Source organism: Bos grunniens, chromosome 7, assembly GCF_055505025.1.
Source record: "Bos grunniens cultivar Pamir isolate PY7600 chromosome 7, Bosgru_T2T1.0, whole genome shotgun sequence".
NCBI classification, from domain to species: domain Eukaryota; kingdom Metazoa; phylum Chordata; class Mammalia; order Artiodactyla; family Bovidae; genus Bos; species Bos grunniens.
In genome coordinates, this window is record NC_141171.1 from 60160405 (window position 1) to 60175368 (window position 14964).

The following is a 14964-nucleotide window of genomic DNA, read 5'->3' on the forward strand; positions in this document are numbered from 1 at the left end:
TCTTTCCATGGCTTTTCTAGGTTTAATGTTAATAATTAATTCAGCACTTACTATGTAGCAGGGCAGTTCTAACCATTTTTCAGATATTAACGTATTTGTTCCTCTAAACACCTGCAAGGGGTTGTAAGATATTGTTATCAGTAGGCCCAATCTACAGATGAGGAAGTCGAGACACAGGGAGATTAAGTAACTTGCCTGGAGTTTGACAGCTAAGAATTGGAAGAAGCAGGGCTTCAAACCAAACAGTTGGCTCCAGAGATGCTCTAGAGTGTCTCACAGGATCAAGTCATGCTTGGGCTTCTGTCTGAAACCATCACTGACTGGCTTTGCTTCTGCCACTCCCTGACTGGTTTCTCTTGGGAGCCCATCCTTCATCAATTACTTGCACACAAACCCTCATCTCAGCAGCTGCTGCTAGGAAATCCAACCTGAGACTTCTTCCAACTATTCACTCCAAAAGTTACCACTATTAGTAGTTTGATATGTACAAAGGATTTTTTCCATGTTGGATAAATTTATTTATTCATTTAAACGACTGCCCTTAGAGAAATATGTCGTGAAATTGAAACTGCACTAGAAAATGTAAGATGACAATAAGGACAACAATGATGATGATGACAATGATAAACACTTTTTCTGAAGCACTGCGCTAAGTTCCTTAAATGTATTATTTCCTTTAACCATCAAAAGCATCCTCTGAGAGCACCACTATTCAGGGAATGCTTACACTATAATGACAACCACCAACAGACACATTACCCCAAATCTACTCATCTTTCAAACATTATTATTTTTCTTTTGACCATGTGGCATGTGGGATCTTTGTTCCGACCAGGAATCAAACCTACACCACCTGCATTGGAAGTGCAAAGTCTTAACCACCGGACCATCAGGGAAGTCCCTAAACATTTTAACTTTCATTTTGATGTCCAACCAAAACCTCCAACTCAATATGGCTATATTGAAATTCATCACTTCTTCCTATCCTACAAACACTTAGGCTAAGCTGCTCTCCTCACCTCTGCTTAGCAATGGCCCCCACTCCTTTGATTCATCTCCTCAATCTCCAGAATCCAACTTGGGCTGATTTCTTCTGTTGTCTGGTCTCTTGGTTCTCTCCCTCCCTTTCCAAACCCAGTTTTTCATACATTCTTTCTATTCCCTTAACAGTCAGCCAAGAGATTTTATACTTATTTTATACACAAACATTCTGAGGTCCAGAGACCTCAAGTATATTACGTGCAGCACTCTGTTAAGGGCAGAATCAGGACTGGAATCCAGGTCCACTTGGCTCCAAAGGCCAGGTTCTTTGCACGACAGCTGTGTGTTCCATTAGTGTGGCCTAGGGCTGAGACACCAAAGGTATACTAAGGAATTATTTTAAACACTTCAGTAACGCTACACTTAATAACAGTGTAGGAATTATTTTTACCCTTTTCAATTTTCTTTCGATCTTTTAAAATATGGAGAAGGTCCTACTGAATGTTAGAACACCATTAAGTTCTCCCTGGAACTTGCTAATCTTACTTTTCAGTAAAATGAAAGCAGGCTTCAGGCTTAGAACTTGGAAGGCAACAAAATCTAGCTAGAATTTATTAACATTGCTCTGTGTTCATGGTTACCTTCTATTTATGGCTGGTGACACTGGTTTTCCATGTGCAGTTGTGACAATAGTACAAAATTTTCTTTAAAAATAAATGTATTTGAGTTTTAGAAATAAGTCAGCATCAAAAAAAAAGTATTCAGTAAGTAATAGTACACCTCCTACTCAGAATAGCAGGAATCTCAATGGTGAAATATGCCAAAAAGAAACCAAACAAACATAGCCAAGTTGCTTTGTGGGGTAGTGACAGTTTTTGCTTGCCAACTCTTTGGTAGCTCTTCAGAGCAGGAACTCATCTCCTCAATGGCCCTCAATGTGCTTCCTTCCCACTACAGGCTTGTTCAGTTCAGAATAGGAAGGCCCTTAGATGTCATCTATCCCTACCTCCCATTTAATGGCCAAAGACTACAGCTCTAAGAAAGGTGACTTTTTTAAAGCTATCCAACCCCAAAGAAAGGCAATGCCAAAGAATGCCCAAACTATGACACAATTGCACTCATCTCACACACTAGCAAAGTAATGTTCAAAATTATCCAAGCCAGGCTTCAATAGTACATGAACTGAGAAATTCCAGATGTTTTCAAGCTGGATTTAGAAAAGGCAGAGGAACTAGATTCAACTTGCCATCATCTGTTGGATCATCGAAAAAGCAAGAGAGTTCTGAAAAACATCTATATCTGTGGTATTGACTATGCCAAAACCTTTGACTGTATGGATCATAACTGTGGAAAATTCTTCAAGAGATGGGAATACCAGACCACCTGACCTGCCTCCTGAGAAATCTGTATGCAGGTCAAGAAGCAGCAGTTAGAACTGGACATGGAACAACAGATTGGTTCCAAATCAGGAAAAGAATACGTCAAGGCTGTATATCGTCACTCTGCTTATTTAACTTACATGCAGTGTACATCATGAGAAATGCTGAACTGGATGAACCACAATCTGGAATCAAGACTGCTGGAAGAAATAACAATAACCTCAGATATGCAGATGATACCATCCTTATGGCAAAAACCGAAAAAGAACTAAAGAGCCTCTTGATGAAAGTGAAAGAGGAGAGTGAAAAGGTTGGCTTAAAGCTCAACATTCAGAAAACTAAGATCATGGCATCCGGTCCCATCACTTCATGGCAAATAGATGGGGAAACAGTGGAAAGAATGACAGACTTTATTTTGGAAGGCTCCAAAAATCACTGCAAATGGTGACTGCAGCCATGAAATTAAAAGACACTTGCTCCTTGGAAGAAAAGTTATGACCAAACTAGACAGCATATTAAAAAGCAGAGACATTACTTTGCTGACAAAGGTCCATCTAGCCAAAGCTATGGTTTTTCCAGTAGTCATGTATGGATGTGAGAGTTGGACTATAAAGAAATCTGAGTGCCAAAGAATTGATGCTTTTGAACTGTGGTGTTGGACTCTTGAGAGTCCCTTGGACTGCAAGGAGATCCAACCAGTCCATCCTAAAGGAAATCAGTCCTGAATATTCATTGGAAGAACTGATCCTGAAGCTGACACTCCAATACTTTGGCCACCTGATGAGAAGAACTGACTCACTGGAAAAGACCCTGATGCTGGGAAAGATTGAACTTGGAAGGAGAAGGGGACAACAGAGGATGAGATGGTTGGATGGCATCACCGACTCAATGGACATGAATTTGAGTAAACTCTGGGAGTTGGTGATGGATAGGGGCCTGGTGTGCAGCAGTTCATGGGGTTGCAAAGAGTCAGACACGACTGAGCAACTGAACTGACTGACTGACTGATAGTATTATAGTTGTCCTGGGACCAGAACCTAGGTCTCCTTATGCCCAATTCATGCCCTCTCCTCTGCATCAAACTGATGATGACTTTCACTTACCATCACACCCTTGTTCATTCCCAGATCTAAAGGAGACTCCCAGAAATTCTGGTCGGATTCAGTAAGGGAAATTAAGCCCCATTCCCTAAAGCAGCTGTTACACTGCAAGGTCTTAGGAGGGTAATACTTATGTACCACCCTTGGGAAAACTGGGAGGAACAGGCACTCAAACACTTTTCTGTGGGATTTAATTCTCTTATAAAACCCCAATGGAGGAAAGCTGCTAGAGGCTAGCCCCTTTGGATGACTGACTGACCTCCGGCCAAGAAGTCCTTCATATGACCATCTGAAGTTCCTCCTGTTTTAATTTAATGCCGTCTCTTTTTGTTCAGTCCCCCTGAGATGCAGAGAATTTATTAGCATGTATCTCATAAAACACCGGTATAGCAGGAAATTACATTAATCTGATACAGTTAGCTGCTCTGAAAGCTTTGCTGTTTGCTCTGCTTGCTTTATGGTTGCCAAGGTAATTGTAAATTGATTGTTTGATGACTTGCTCTAGGATCACTCTAGGTATTGATATTGAGACACTGACAAGCCCAAGTATGACTAGTAAGATATCTGATGGTGAAGAAGACTCTAGACCCAAAGGAACAGAAATATTTAACCTAAAGAGTAGAAGACTCAGGTGAACTCGAAGGGATTCTACCAAAATCTCAAGGACAATCTTGAAAGAGAGAGTAGACTTGTTCAAGTGCCCTCAAGGGGGCAGACTTAAGATCCATGGGTAGAAATTATCAGAAGATGGATTTCAGTTCAATATCTGGATAGTTGGAGAAACGTACACCAATGAAAAGAACTGGTGTGCTTGCTTTCATTAGAGATAGCTGTCAAAGAATTTTGGCAGATGCACTATGTAAGGAGCTACCTAGGCTAAGAGATGCTTCATTCAAAAGTCACTAACATCCCATCCAGCTATATAACTCAATGATGAAAGTCATTTTCATCATCATTTTTCTTACTAAGGAATCAAGTTTTATTCCTTTCAAAAGTCTTTTTCACAAAAATTCAAATTAAAAATAAATTACTCATTATTTATATTCAAAGTGGCCTTTCACAATGTGATCTGATAAGACATACATTCTTTAAATACATTTTGATTCAAAGATAAGATTTCAATAATAGCTATCTCTTTTCCAAGGCAATATGCTAAGCTTGCATGCATTTAGTCTCATTTACTGTAAACTTAATGAGGTAATACCATACAGAGATCATACTAAAGACAAACATTTGAGATCATCATTAAAAAAAAAAACTATAGATTTTCTCAGTTTAGAGGATCATAAAGATGGAAAAAGTCTTCAAGATGGAGGTCAAAAATATTGTAAGCAATTATCCTCCAGTTGGGAAGATCTCCTGGAGGAGGGCATGGCAACCTACTCCAGTATTCTTGCCTGGAGAATCCCCATGGACAGAGGAACCTGGTGGGTTTGATAGATAGATCACAAAGAGTTGATAGATCACAAAGAGTCAGACACGACTGAAGCAACTGAGCACATCCCCCAATTATAAATAAATTTTTTAAAAAAGAAAAAAAGACTGATGTCAAGTAGCTTACCATCTGTTTTCTTCTAGGAAACATTCAAGTCTTTCCTCCATTTTAAGTTAATTCTTGCATATGGTGTATCATTGTGGTCTAGTTTTATTCTTTTGCATGTGTCTGTCCAGTTTTCCTAATGCTGTTTATTGAATAAGCTGTTCTCTCCTCCACTGAATATTATTGCCTCTTTTGTTGTAAATTAATTGACCATATATGCAAGGGTTTATTTCTGGGTCTTCTACCCTGTCCCATTAATTATGTGTTTGTTTTGATTACTACAGCTTTGTAATATAGCTTGAAACCAGAGAGCTTGATGACTTCCAATCTATTCTTCTTCCTCAAGATTGCTTTGTCTATTTGGGGTCTTTGTGGTTCCAAACACATTTTAGGATTGTTTGTTCTATTTCTATGAAAAATCCCGTTGGGATCTTGACAGGAATTGCATTTCCATTTCCTTGTGTCTTCTTGAATTTCTGTCATCATTGACATCATTTTCTGATAGTTTGTTGTTAAGGATATAGAAACGCAATTAATTTTTGTATGTTATTTTGTACCCTGCCACCTTACTGAATTCAATTGTTCTAACAGGTTTTGGGTAGCATCTTTAAGGTTTTCTACATAAAGTCATGTCATTGTTAGAACAATTAATTGCATTTCTATATCTTTAACAACAAACTATCAGAAAGAGGAATTAAGAAAACCCCATTCACAACTGCATCAAAAAGAATAACATGCCTGGGAATAAATTTGACCAAGGGGGTGAAAGAAAGACCTGTACACCAAAAATGATGTCAATGATAACAGAAATTCAAGAAGACACAAAGAAATGGAAAAATATTCTGTGCTTATGGAGTGGAAGAATTCATATCATTAAAATGACCATATTACCCAAAGAACGGACATCTTTGCCATCTTGTCCCTGATTTTAGAGGAAGAACTTTCAACCTTTCACCATGTAGTATGTTTGTTGTGAGCTTGTTATATGTGCCCTTGGTTAGGCTGAAGTACATTCCTTCTGTATCTACTTTGTATAAACCTCCTAGAAGAAAACATAAGTGGTAAGCTACTTGACAGTGATCTTAGCAAAAAATCTGTGAATCTGAATCCAAAAGAGAGGCAATAAAATGAAAACCAAGCAAGTGGGACTACATCAAACTAAAAAGCTTCTGCACAGCAAATGAAACAATCAACAGAATGGAAAGGCAACCTACTGAATGGGAGAAAATATTTTCAAATCATATATCTGATAAGAGATTAATATCCAAAATATATTAAAAACTCATAAAATTCAATAGTAAACAAGCAAACAATTTGATTTCAAAAAATGAGCAGAGGATCTGAGTATACATTTTTCTAAAGAAAGCATACAGAGAGTCAACAGACACATGAAAAGAAGCTCAACATCACTAATCACCAGGGAAAGGCAAATCAAAACCACAATGAGCTATCACCTAACATCAGTTAGAATAGCCATTACCAAAAACAAAAAAAGCGTTGGTAAGGATGTGGACCAAAGGGAACTCTCACGCACTGTTGGAGGAAATGTAAATTGGTGCAACCACTATGAAAAACAGTATGGGGTTGAGTTCCTCAAAAAATTAAAAGTAGATCTAACATATGATGCAATTATTCCACTTCTGGGTGTCTGTCTGAAGAAAACAAAAACACTAAATCAAAAAGATGTGTGTACCCCCATGTTCTTTACAGCATTATTTACAACAGCCAAGATAAGAAAGCAACATAAATATACACTGATAGATGAGTAGATAAAGGAGATCTGATACACACACATAAATGGAATACCACTACATCATAAAAAAGAATGAAATCTTGCCATTTACAGCAATGTGGATGAACCTTAAGGGAATGATGCTAAATGAAATGTCAGACAAAGACAAATGCATATGATTTCATTTGCACGTGAAATCTAAAAAATAATACAAGTGAACAACAAAAGAAAACAAAACAGAAGTCATAGATACAGAGAACAAAATGGTGTTTGCCAGAGTGGAAGGGTGATAGGGAAAGGGTAAAACAGGGGAAGGGGGTCAAGAGGTACAAACATTTAATTATAAAATAAATAAGTCATGGGGATGTAACGTATAGCATGGGGACTGCAGTCAGTAATATTGTAGAGCATACTTGAAAGTTGCCAAGAGAGCAAATCTTAAAAGTTAACTTTTAATGCATGGTGATGGATGGTAACAAGACTTACTGAGGTGATCACTTCACAATGAATACAACTACTGAATCATTACATTGTACACTTGAAACTGATGTGTTATATATCAATTACACCTCAACAATAAAAATAAATGTTTTAAAAGATGGAAATAATCTTGCCTAAGCCAAGACCAGTCTAAGAGTTTCCTAAGGCATCCAGATATTCATGTGAGAGCATTCCTTGGCTCACAGAGCCTTACTCTCTTTAAACATTTGTTTGGTAAATCAAAATGTGACTTTTTTTTCCTGTTTGGCAGGCAGGAAATGACAAATCAGAGTTGTAAGGGATTGATAAAATATGTAGTTAGACACTATCAATCACCATAAAAGAGCCTGCTTTTCCTTACATCTAACAAAGGTACATTTAGAACTTTCCAGTTCAACTAAAACATTAACACTCTAAGACCACAAGCCCAGTAAGCAGTGCTAGTCACACTCCTCCACTGGGAAATGAAGCTACAATGTTGGGCGGTGAAAACACGTGAGACCAGGAACAGACCTGGACTCCCAGTCTTCCCTGTCACCTTCGACCAGACACTTTCCTAATTTTCAAACTGGAAGCGTGGAGAGAATAAATGATCTATTAAACTCTTTTCCATTCTGTCTTTAATCTTACAATTCTAAAAAAGGAGGTCAGGTAAAAGACTCCTGGCATGAAGACATTTTGAAATTTCTATCAGCCACAGTGATATAAGAAAAAGAAAGGGGAAGAGATTGAGAGGGGTGCCCGCTTGGCAAAGCTGATGAGGCAAAGGCCTGGAACTTTGTTGACATAGCAGCCTCCCTTCTGGATTTAGTGTTTGTGGGTTTTTTAAAAGGTGCTTCCCAAAATAATCAATGTTAAAATTTTAAGTGACTTACATGTATATCTAAATGATCAATTAATGTTTGTCCTATAAGGGCTTTCTTTGTTCCTTTATTGTTATAAGAAGGTTAAACAATATGCTTATTTATTTCATAGCTTCACAAACAGGAAGGAGGCTTTAAATGGCCCAGTTTCACAATTTGGGGTAGATATATATTTAAAGAAATATTGCATAATTGCATAATGCACACTGCCTCTTCCTAAAATGCATCATACCAGAGCCAATTTTGGAAAACACAAATATGGGGTGGGTATATTTTGAAAACTATGTGAACATAATAGATTCTTAATTAATATGTGTGGCTTTTATGGGAAATATTTGTTATTTTAAGGCATCTGTCATGCAAAAACAATTTCTGCTAGTGAAGAAAGTTAAAAAGAGCATGTAGTTTAAATTTTGTTTCTGAGTTATACTTCTTGTGTAAATGCCCATGTTACTTTTGTCCTAAAGCATTTTAGTGTTCTATTAGAGAATATGAACAATATCTTCTAAACTACTAAGTAATTTATATAAATTTATGTATAACCTTTATTTGTGTGGCATTTATAAGTGCAAATCATAATTACATTTGTCATTATATCATCTGATTCTCATTCAGCACAATGGAAGTGACTTAATTCCTCATTTAGACATAGGGGAAATTAGGCTCCACATTTTTTATTTGCCTAAGGAATATGAGCTAGAAAGTTCTAAGATGAGAATTTGAAACCTGGTATTCCAATTCCAGTTGTGGTCCTTCTTCCCCATCCTCTATTCCTTTCTGCACTGTGGTGACACGGTACATTGAAAGGATTAAAAGATGGATTTTAGAGTCAAACAGAACTGAGTTCAGCTTCTGCTTCTGGCACTGCCTGGTCTTGTGCCCATGGGCAAGCTATTTTCTTCTTTGAGACCCATTTGTGAATTAAGCTAAAAATAGTTATACCCCACCCCACCCTAACAACACACACCATGGGACTGTGGGAAGGATTAAATGGAATAATGCATTAAAAGCACATAGCAGAACGTTCCATAAATGTTAACCATTGTTATGTTATTATGTAATCTAGAAAATATGTTCAGTTACACTGCATAAAATACTTTCCATGTTTCAAAGACACAAATGATACATGGGAAATCAAACCCTGAAAATTAATTTTTTAAACAGTAAATTCATATGCCACATGCAAAGGATAGTATTTCATGGACAAAGACTCTAGTTTTTTAAGAGAAGTTATCTTTTGCTTTCTGTGGTTTCAAAACATTTCTTAATGTTAACACCTTCTTAATAATCTGAGCCATATGAAATTGTCATCTATTTAAAGTCAGATACCACAGAAAAGTGGCAATTTCATATGGCTCAGCCCAACAGATCAACAAACTACCGAACAGAAGATTTTTTCTAGTTGCAAAGGGATTATTGAAGAAGTTGAACTTGAAAATTATTTCATTTTCAACATATTCTCATTTTAACGGAGAAGGAAGGAACGATGCCACACTCCCTAGAATTAAGAATTAAAGCATACAACGTTCTCTTCCTATCCTCAAGCACATACATGTATACCCCAGCTCCAAATGAAATCCCAAGAGTAAAATTAGGTCTCAACCCCTGCAAATTCCCAAGGAGGGCACCAAAAGTACTGGACAGCAAGCATGCTGAGGAAATTGGCTGCTGCTAAAGTCACCACCTGTGGTCTTGCCAAATGTCTGAAAGGGAATATACCATGAGTCCTGTGTACTGGGGAAGATGGAGTGGATGTCCAGGGGGCAAGGGTAAAGAGTTTGGAATATCCAGATGGGGAAGTCCTTCTCTGTGGCACACTGCTTGCCTCCAAGTGGGCGTTTGTATGCTATTTGTTTACTTTTTTTGTCTGTATGTCCGTGTCTTTATGCTTCCGGGTGCTCCTGGTTTGCTCCTGGCCATGTCTTTTGTGTTGGACAGGGGTGACTTTGTGCCAGTCGGCTTCTGTGCCTGCGCGCTCGTTAGTGCGCTGGATGGGTGTGTCTGAGTGTCTGTGGCTGTGGTTCCGTATAAGTCTAAGCATGTATGTCGGGGTACAGTGCGCCTGCCTGTGCGTGTCTCGGTGGGCACGATCATCTATTTCCGAATGCGAGGGAGTGCCGGAGTATTGCCATCTACCCTGAGACCAAGCCGCACAGGCGCCCCAGGCAGACAGGTAGCAGTCACGAAAGAACTGGCACCTTCTAGTTGGCTGGTACGCTCGCCAGAGCCGGCTTCAGCCTCCGGGGCCAGCCGAGAGAGCCCCGAGGGAATGGTGGCCGACCCGCCCTCCTAGAGCAGTTGGGTCCCGCCCGGGCCAGCCCCAGGAGCAGGCAGGAGAAGGGAGGGAAGGGGCGGGAGAGGGCGTGGGCCTCGCCCCTTTGGGGCTTCCCGCGTTCTATTGGTTGAAAGTTGTAGCACGTCACGGGGAGGGCAGTTCCCCTAAAGTCCTGGGCACATAACGGACAGCGCGCACTCAGAGACGGCTTCTCCAGAGCGCAAGCTGGAACTGGCTGAACTGACAGGCACTGCGAGCCCAGAGTAGCCCCGGAGCTGAGTGCACCACGCACCCCTACCACACCCACACCCACCCACGGCCGCTGAATGAGTCTTCCAGGTGCTCGCTTGCTGCCCGCAGCGCCCCGCCGGAGGTCCGCTCGCTGAGGGCGGCTGGTGCGCCGGCAGCCTGTGCGCTCACCTGCCAGCCTGCGCGCCATGGGGCAGCCCGGGAACCGCAGCGTCTTTTTGCTGGCGCCCAACACAAGCCACGCGCCGGACCAAAACGTCACGCTGGAACGGGACGAGGCCTGGGTTGTGGGCATGGGCATCCTCATGTCGCTTATTGTCCTGGCCATCGTGTTTGGAAACGTGCTAGTCATCACAGCCATTGCCAAGTTTGAGCGTCTCCAGACGGTCACCAACTACTTCATCACCTCCCTGGCCTGTGCTGACCTGGTCATGGGCCTGGCAGTGGTGCCTTTTGGGGCCTGCCACATCCTCATGAAAATGTGGACTTTTGGCAACTTCTGGTGTGAGTTTTGGACTTCCATTGACGTGTTATGCGTCACGGCCAGCATTGAGACCTTGTGCGTGATCGCTGTGGATCGCTACTTAGCCATCACGTCACCCTTCAAGTATCAGTGCCTGCTGACCAAGAATAAGGCCCGGGTGGTCATTTTGATGGTGTGGATCGTGTCTGGCCTTACCTCCTTCTTACCCATTCAGATGCACTGGTACCGGGCCAGCCACAAGGAAGCCATCAACTGCTATGCTAAGGAAACCTGCTGTGACTTCTTCACGAACCAACCCTATGCCATTGCCTCCTCCATTGTGTCCTTCTACCTTCCCCTGGTGGTCATGGTCTTCGTCTACTCCAGGGTGTTCCAGGTGGCCAAAAGGCAGCTCCAGAAGATCGACAAATCTGAGGGCCGCTTCCATGCCCAAAACGTCAGTCAAGTGGAGCAGGATGGGCGGAGCGGTCTAGGACAACGCAGGACCTCCAAGTTCTACTTGAAGGAACACAAAGCCCTCAAGACTTTAGGCATTATCATGGGCACTTTCACCCTGTGCTGGCTGCCCTTCTTCATTGTCAACATTGTGCACGTGATCAAGGATAACCTCATCCGTAAGGAAATATACATCCTTCTAAACTGGTTGGGCTACATCAACTCCGCTTTCAATCCCCTTATCTACTGCCGGAGCCCAGATTTCAGGATTGCCTTCCAGGAGCTTCTCTGCCTGCGCAGGTCTTCATTGAAGGCCTATGGGAATGGCTGCTCCAGCAACAGCAATGACAGGACTGACTACACAGGGGAACAGAGTGGATATCACCTGGGGGAGGAGAAAGACAGTGAACTGCTGTGTGAAGACCCCCCAGGCACCGAAAACTTTGTGAACCAGCAAGGTACTGTGCCCAGTGATAGCATTGATTCACAAGGGAGGAATTGTAGTACAAATGACTCACTGCTGTAATGCCGGTTTTCTACTTTTTAAGACACCCCTTCTCCCCAGTACCCTGCAACAAAACACTAAACAGACTATTTAACTTGAGTCTAATAAATTTAGAATAAAGTTGTACAGAGATGTGCAGGAGGAAAGATATCCTTCTGCCTTTTTATTTTTTATTTTTTTAAGTTGTAACAAAATATATTTGAGTAACTGTTTCTTGTACAGTTCAGTTCCTCTTTGCCTGGAACTTGTTAAGTTTATGTCTGAAGGGCTTCAGTCTCAAAGGACCTGGGGCTGCTATGTTTTGATGACTTTTCCTGCATATCTACCTCATTGATCAAGTATTAGGGGTAATATATTGCTGCTGGTAATTTGTATCTGAAGGAGACCTTCCTTCCTGCACCCTTGGACTGGAAGATACTGAGTCTCTCGGACCTTTCGCTGTGAACATGGACTCTCCTCGCCCCTCTTATTTGCTCAAACGGGGTGTTGTAGGCAGGGACTTGAGGGGCAGCTTTGGTTGTTTTCCTGAGCAAAGTCTAAAGTTTACAGTAAATAAATTGTTTGACCATGACTTCATTGCACCTGTTTCTCCAAAACCCCTTGACTGGAGTGTGCTTGCCTCCCCCACTGGAAACTGCAGGTAACTATTTGTAATAACTGCCCGGTGACTTAATGTGGAATGACATGCACTGATTGCTTAACCCTTTCGTTTGCCTTTGAATCTGCCACTGCAAACCTGCGTCTCTTCTAACGCTGCTGCTCTCACATCAGTTCTTTCACTGTGTGCTCACCCAGCATAGCTCATCTTGCTCTTCTTACGAGTATTATTCCTATGTTGTAACATCAGAAACACTGACTCATAGAACTGGAGTTATGGGCATCTGTTGTGTGCTTCCATGTGCCTCTGCTGCCCACCTTCCAGTTCTACTTGTTTTGCAGCTGCTTATATTTTTATCTTTGTCTTTTCTCATAGTAGAGATCATAGTGCATCAGGGCTTGGCATTTTGAGGATAAGGAAGTTCTTGTGAAAAAGTTGCTCAAACATAGCCCTGAAATTCCAAGGGAAATGAAAAAGTCATGGGTTATAGGGAGAAAAGCTGGAAAACATGTCACTGGTGAAAACCTCATGATCTAGAAACAGGGTTTGAACCCTCCTCCTTTTGAACCGCTGTCCTTTTTTGCCCCCTCTCCCTGTGACTCTAGTCACTTCAGGACAAATCAAGATTTCTCAACCTCATACTTTTAACATTTTCAGCCAGAGAATTCTCCACTGTGGAAGACTGTCCTCCACATTGTCGGATGTTTAGCAGCAGCCCTGGTCTCTACCCACGAGATGCCAGGAGCATTCCCTGAGCTGTGACAACCAGAAATGTCTCCAGTCACTGCCAGATACCCCTACCTTGAGGGATGAAATTGCCCCTGGTTGAGAACCAGTTATGAACTTCAAAAATCTAAGCAGATGTTTCGATTCTGCCTAATATAACCACTTCATTTTGCAGAGCACCAGAGAGGCATTTTTCACACTTTACCCAGTTAGCGACCGACCTTGGGCCAGTGTTCTACTCCATCACACTGCCTTCCAAGCTTATTCACCAGCTGCCCACAGACTGACTGTGAGACATGAATCGTTTGAGAGGGTTTATCAATGAAGGCGAGGCCTCTGAGCCATTACTGCCTGTTTGTGGAGAGATTATAATACTGTTAAGAGGGACGTAAGGGAAAATCATGAAAGTAAACACATTTCTTTTCCCACCCCCTTTCTATTTTTGCCTGTGTGTTTGAGCCAGAGCTTGGCCCAGGTTTGACGGAGTGGATCGTCCTCCTTGGCAGCGCCAGCCAGGAGAGGTTCAGCCTGCAGGGTTCGTTGCCATTTCACTCGCTTACAAAGCTGACTCTACTTCTTTCTTCTCTTCTATCCCAGCCAGGGTGCCCAACCAGAAAAGCATTAGTCTCCTCTGCTTCCCATCAGCTCAGTGATAGTGTGTTTCCAGGCGAGCCCTGACATCTCAAGAGAAAGTTAGCTGCCCGTGTTTCTAGAACATGCCATCAGGCTTCAGAGAGTGTGTGCCATTCAGCACTTCTGCTCTTTCTCCAAGGGCTTTCATACCTATTATCACATTCTTCTCCTGCTCTGGCCCCTGCACTCAGAGATGCAGGCAGCTTCTGCAGTTAATCTTCACACTCCTCATAGCCTCATGGGATCTTGGACTTGGAAGGAGAAAGCATAAAAAGCATTTGACATCCAAAGAGACTGAAAGCCTGCAAGGGGGATGACCTGCCCAAGGTAAGAAGCCAAGGATGTGAGAGTCGGAGCTAAAGCCAGGGAACCCGGCTGTCATACCAGGAACTGGCGTATTCTCTCCACCACATTGTCATTGAATTTTGCCCTCACCCTCAATTGTGGAATCTTTTCCCTGGGGCTGTCACATTAACAAATTCATTTAAGCAGATGTTTTTATTTCTTTTGAGTCCTTGATAAAGAACACAGGCAGTACACAAATAATCTGCAATAGGGACAAGTGAAAGAATTATTCCTTTTTCTCAGCAAGTGTTCACTAGGATATCCTCAGCATTTAGAGAAACTGGAAGATTCCTTGACTCTTTATGACCTGAAGGGATTTCAAGCCACTCCAGGTAGAAATTTCCTGTCTTATTTAGAAGAAAAAAAAAAGGTGGAAACTTTTCTATCATCATTTGTAAGTCCCATGGACAATAAATATTATTAATAAACAATGTTATATACATCCTTGTTTGACTAGAGGAGCAAACAATGTAATTTCAGTTAAACACTCTGCTATGAATGTTAGTTCATAAAGTCCCAGCTAAAATGGAGTTTAGCCTAATTCATGTTCATTTAGAAATACTTCAAATATAAGAACATTGATCTGTTAAGAGTTTGGACAAGCAAGAGCATTTTAAGCCTATCTCAGTTCCTTGCTTT

General features: G+C 41.4%; 1 protein-coding gene across 1 annotated transcript; it reads left to right on the forward strand.

The window, feature by feature from the left end:
- Nucleotides 1-10556: 10556 nt before the first annotated feature.
- On the forward strand, nt 10557-12594 carry ADRB2 (adrenoceptor beta 2). The gene has a single exon (XM_086412336.1). It carries the CDS (start codon nt 10788-10790, stop codon nt 12042-12044), a length of 1257 nt encoding a protein of 418 aa, XP_086268462.1. The 5' UTR covers nt 10557-10787; the 3' UTR covers nt 12045-12594.
- The last annotated feature ends 2370 nt before the right edge of the window (nt 12595-14964 follow it).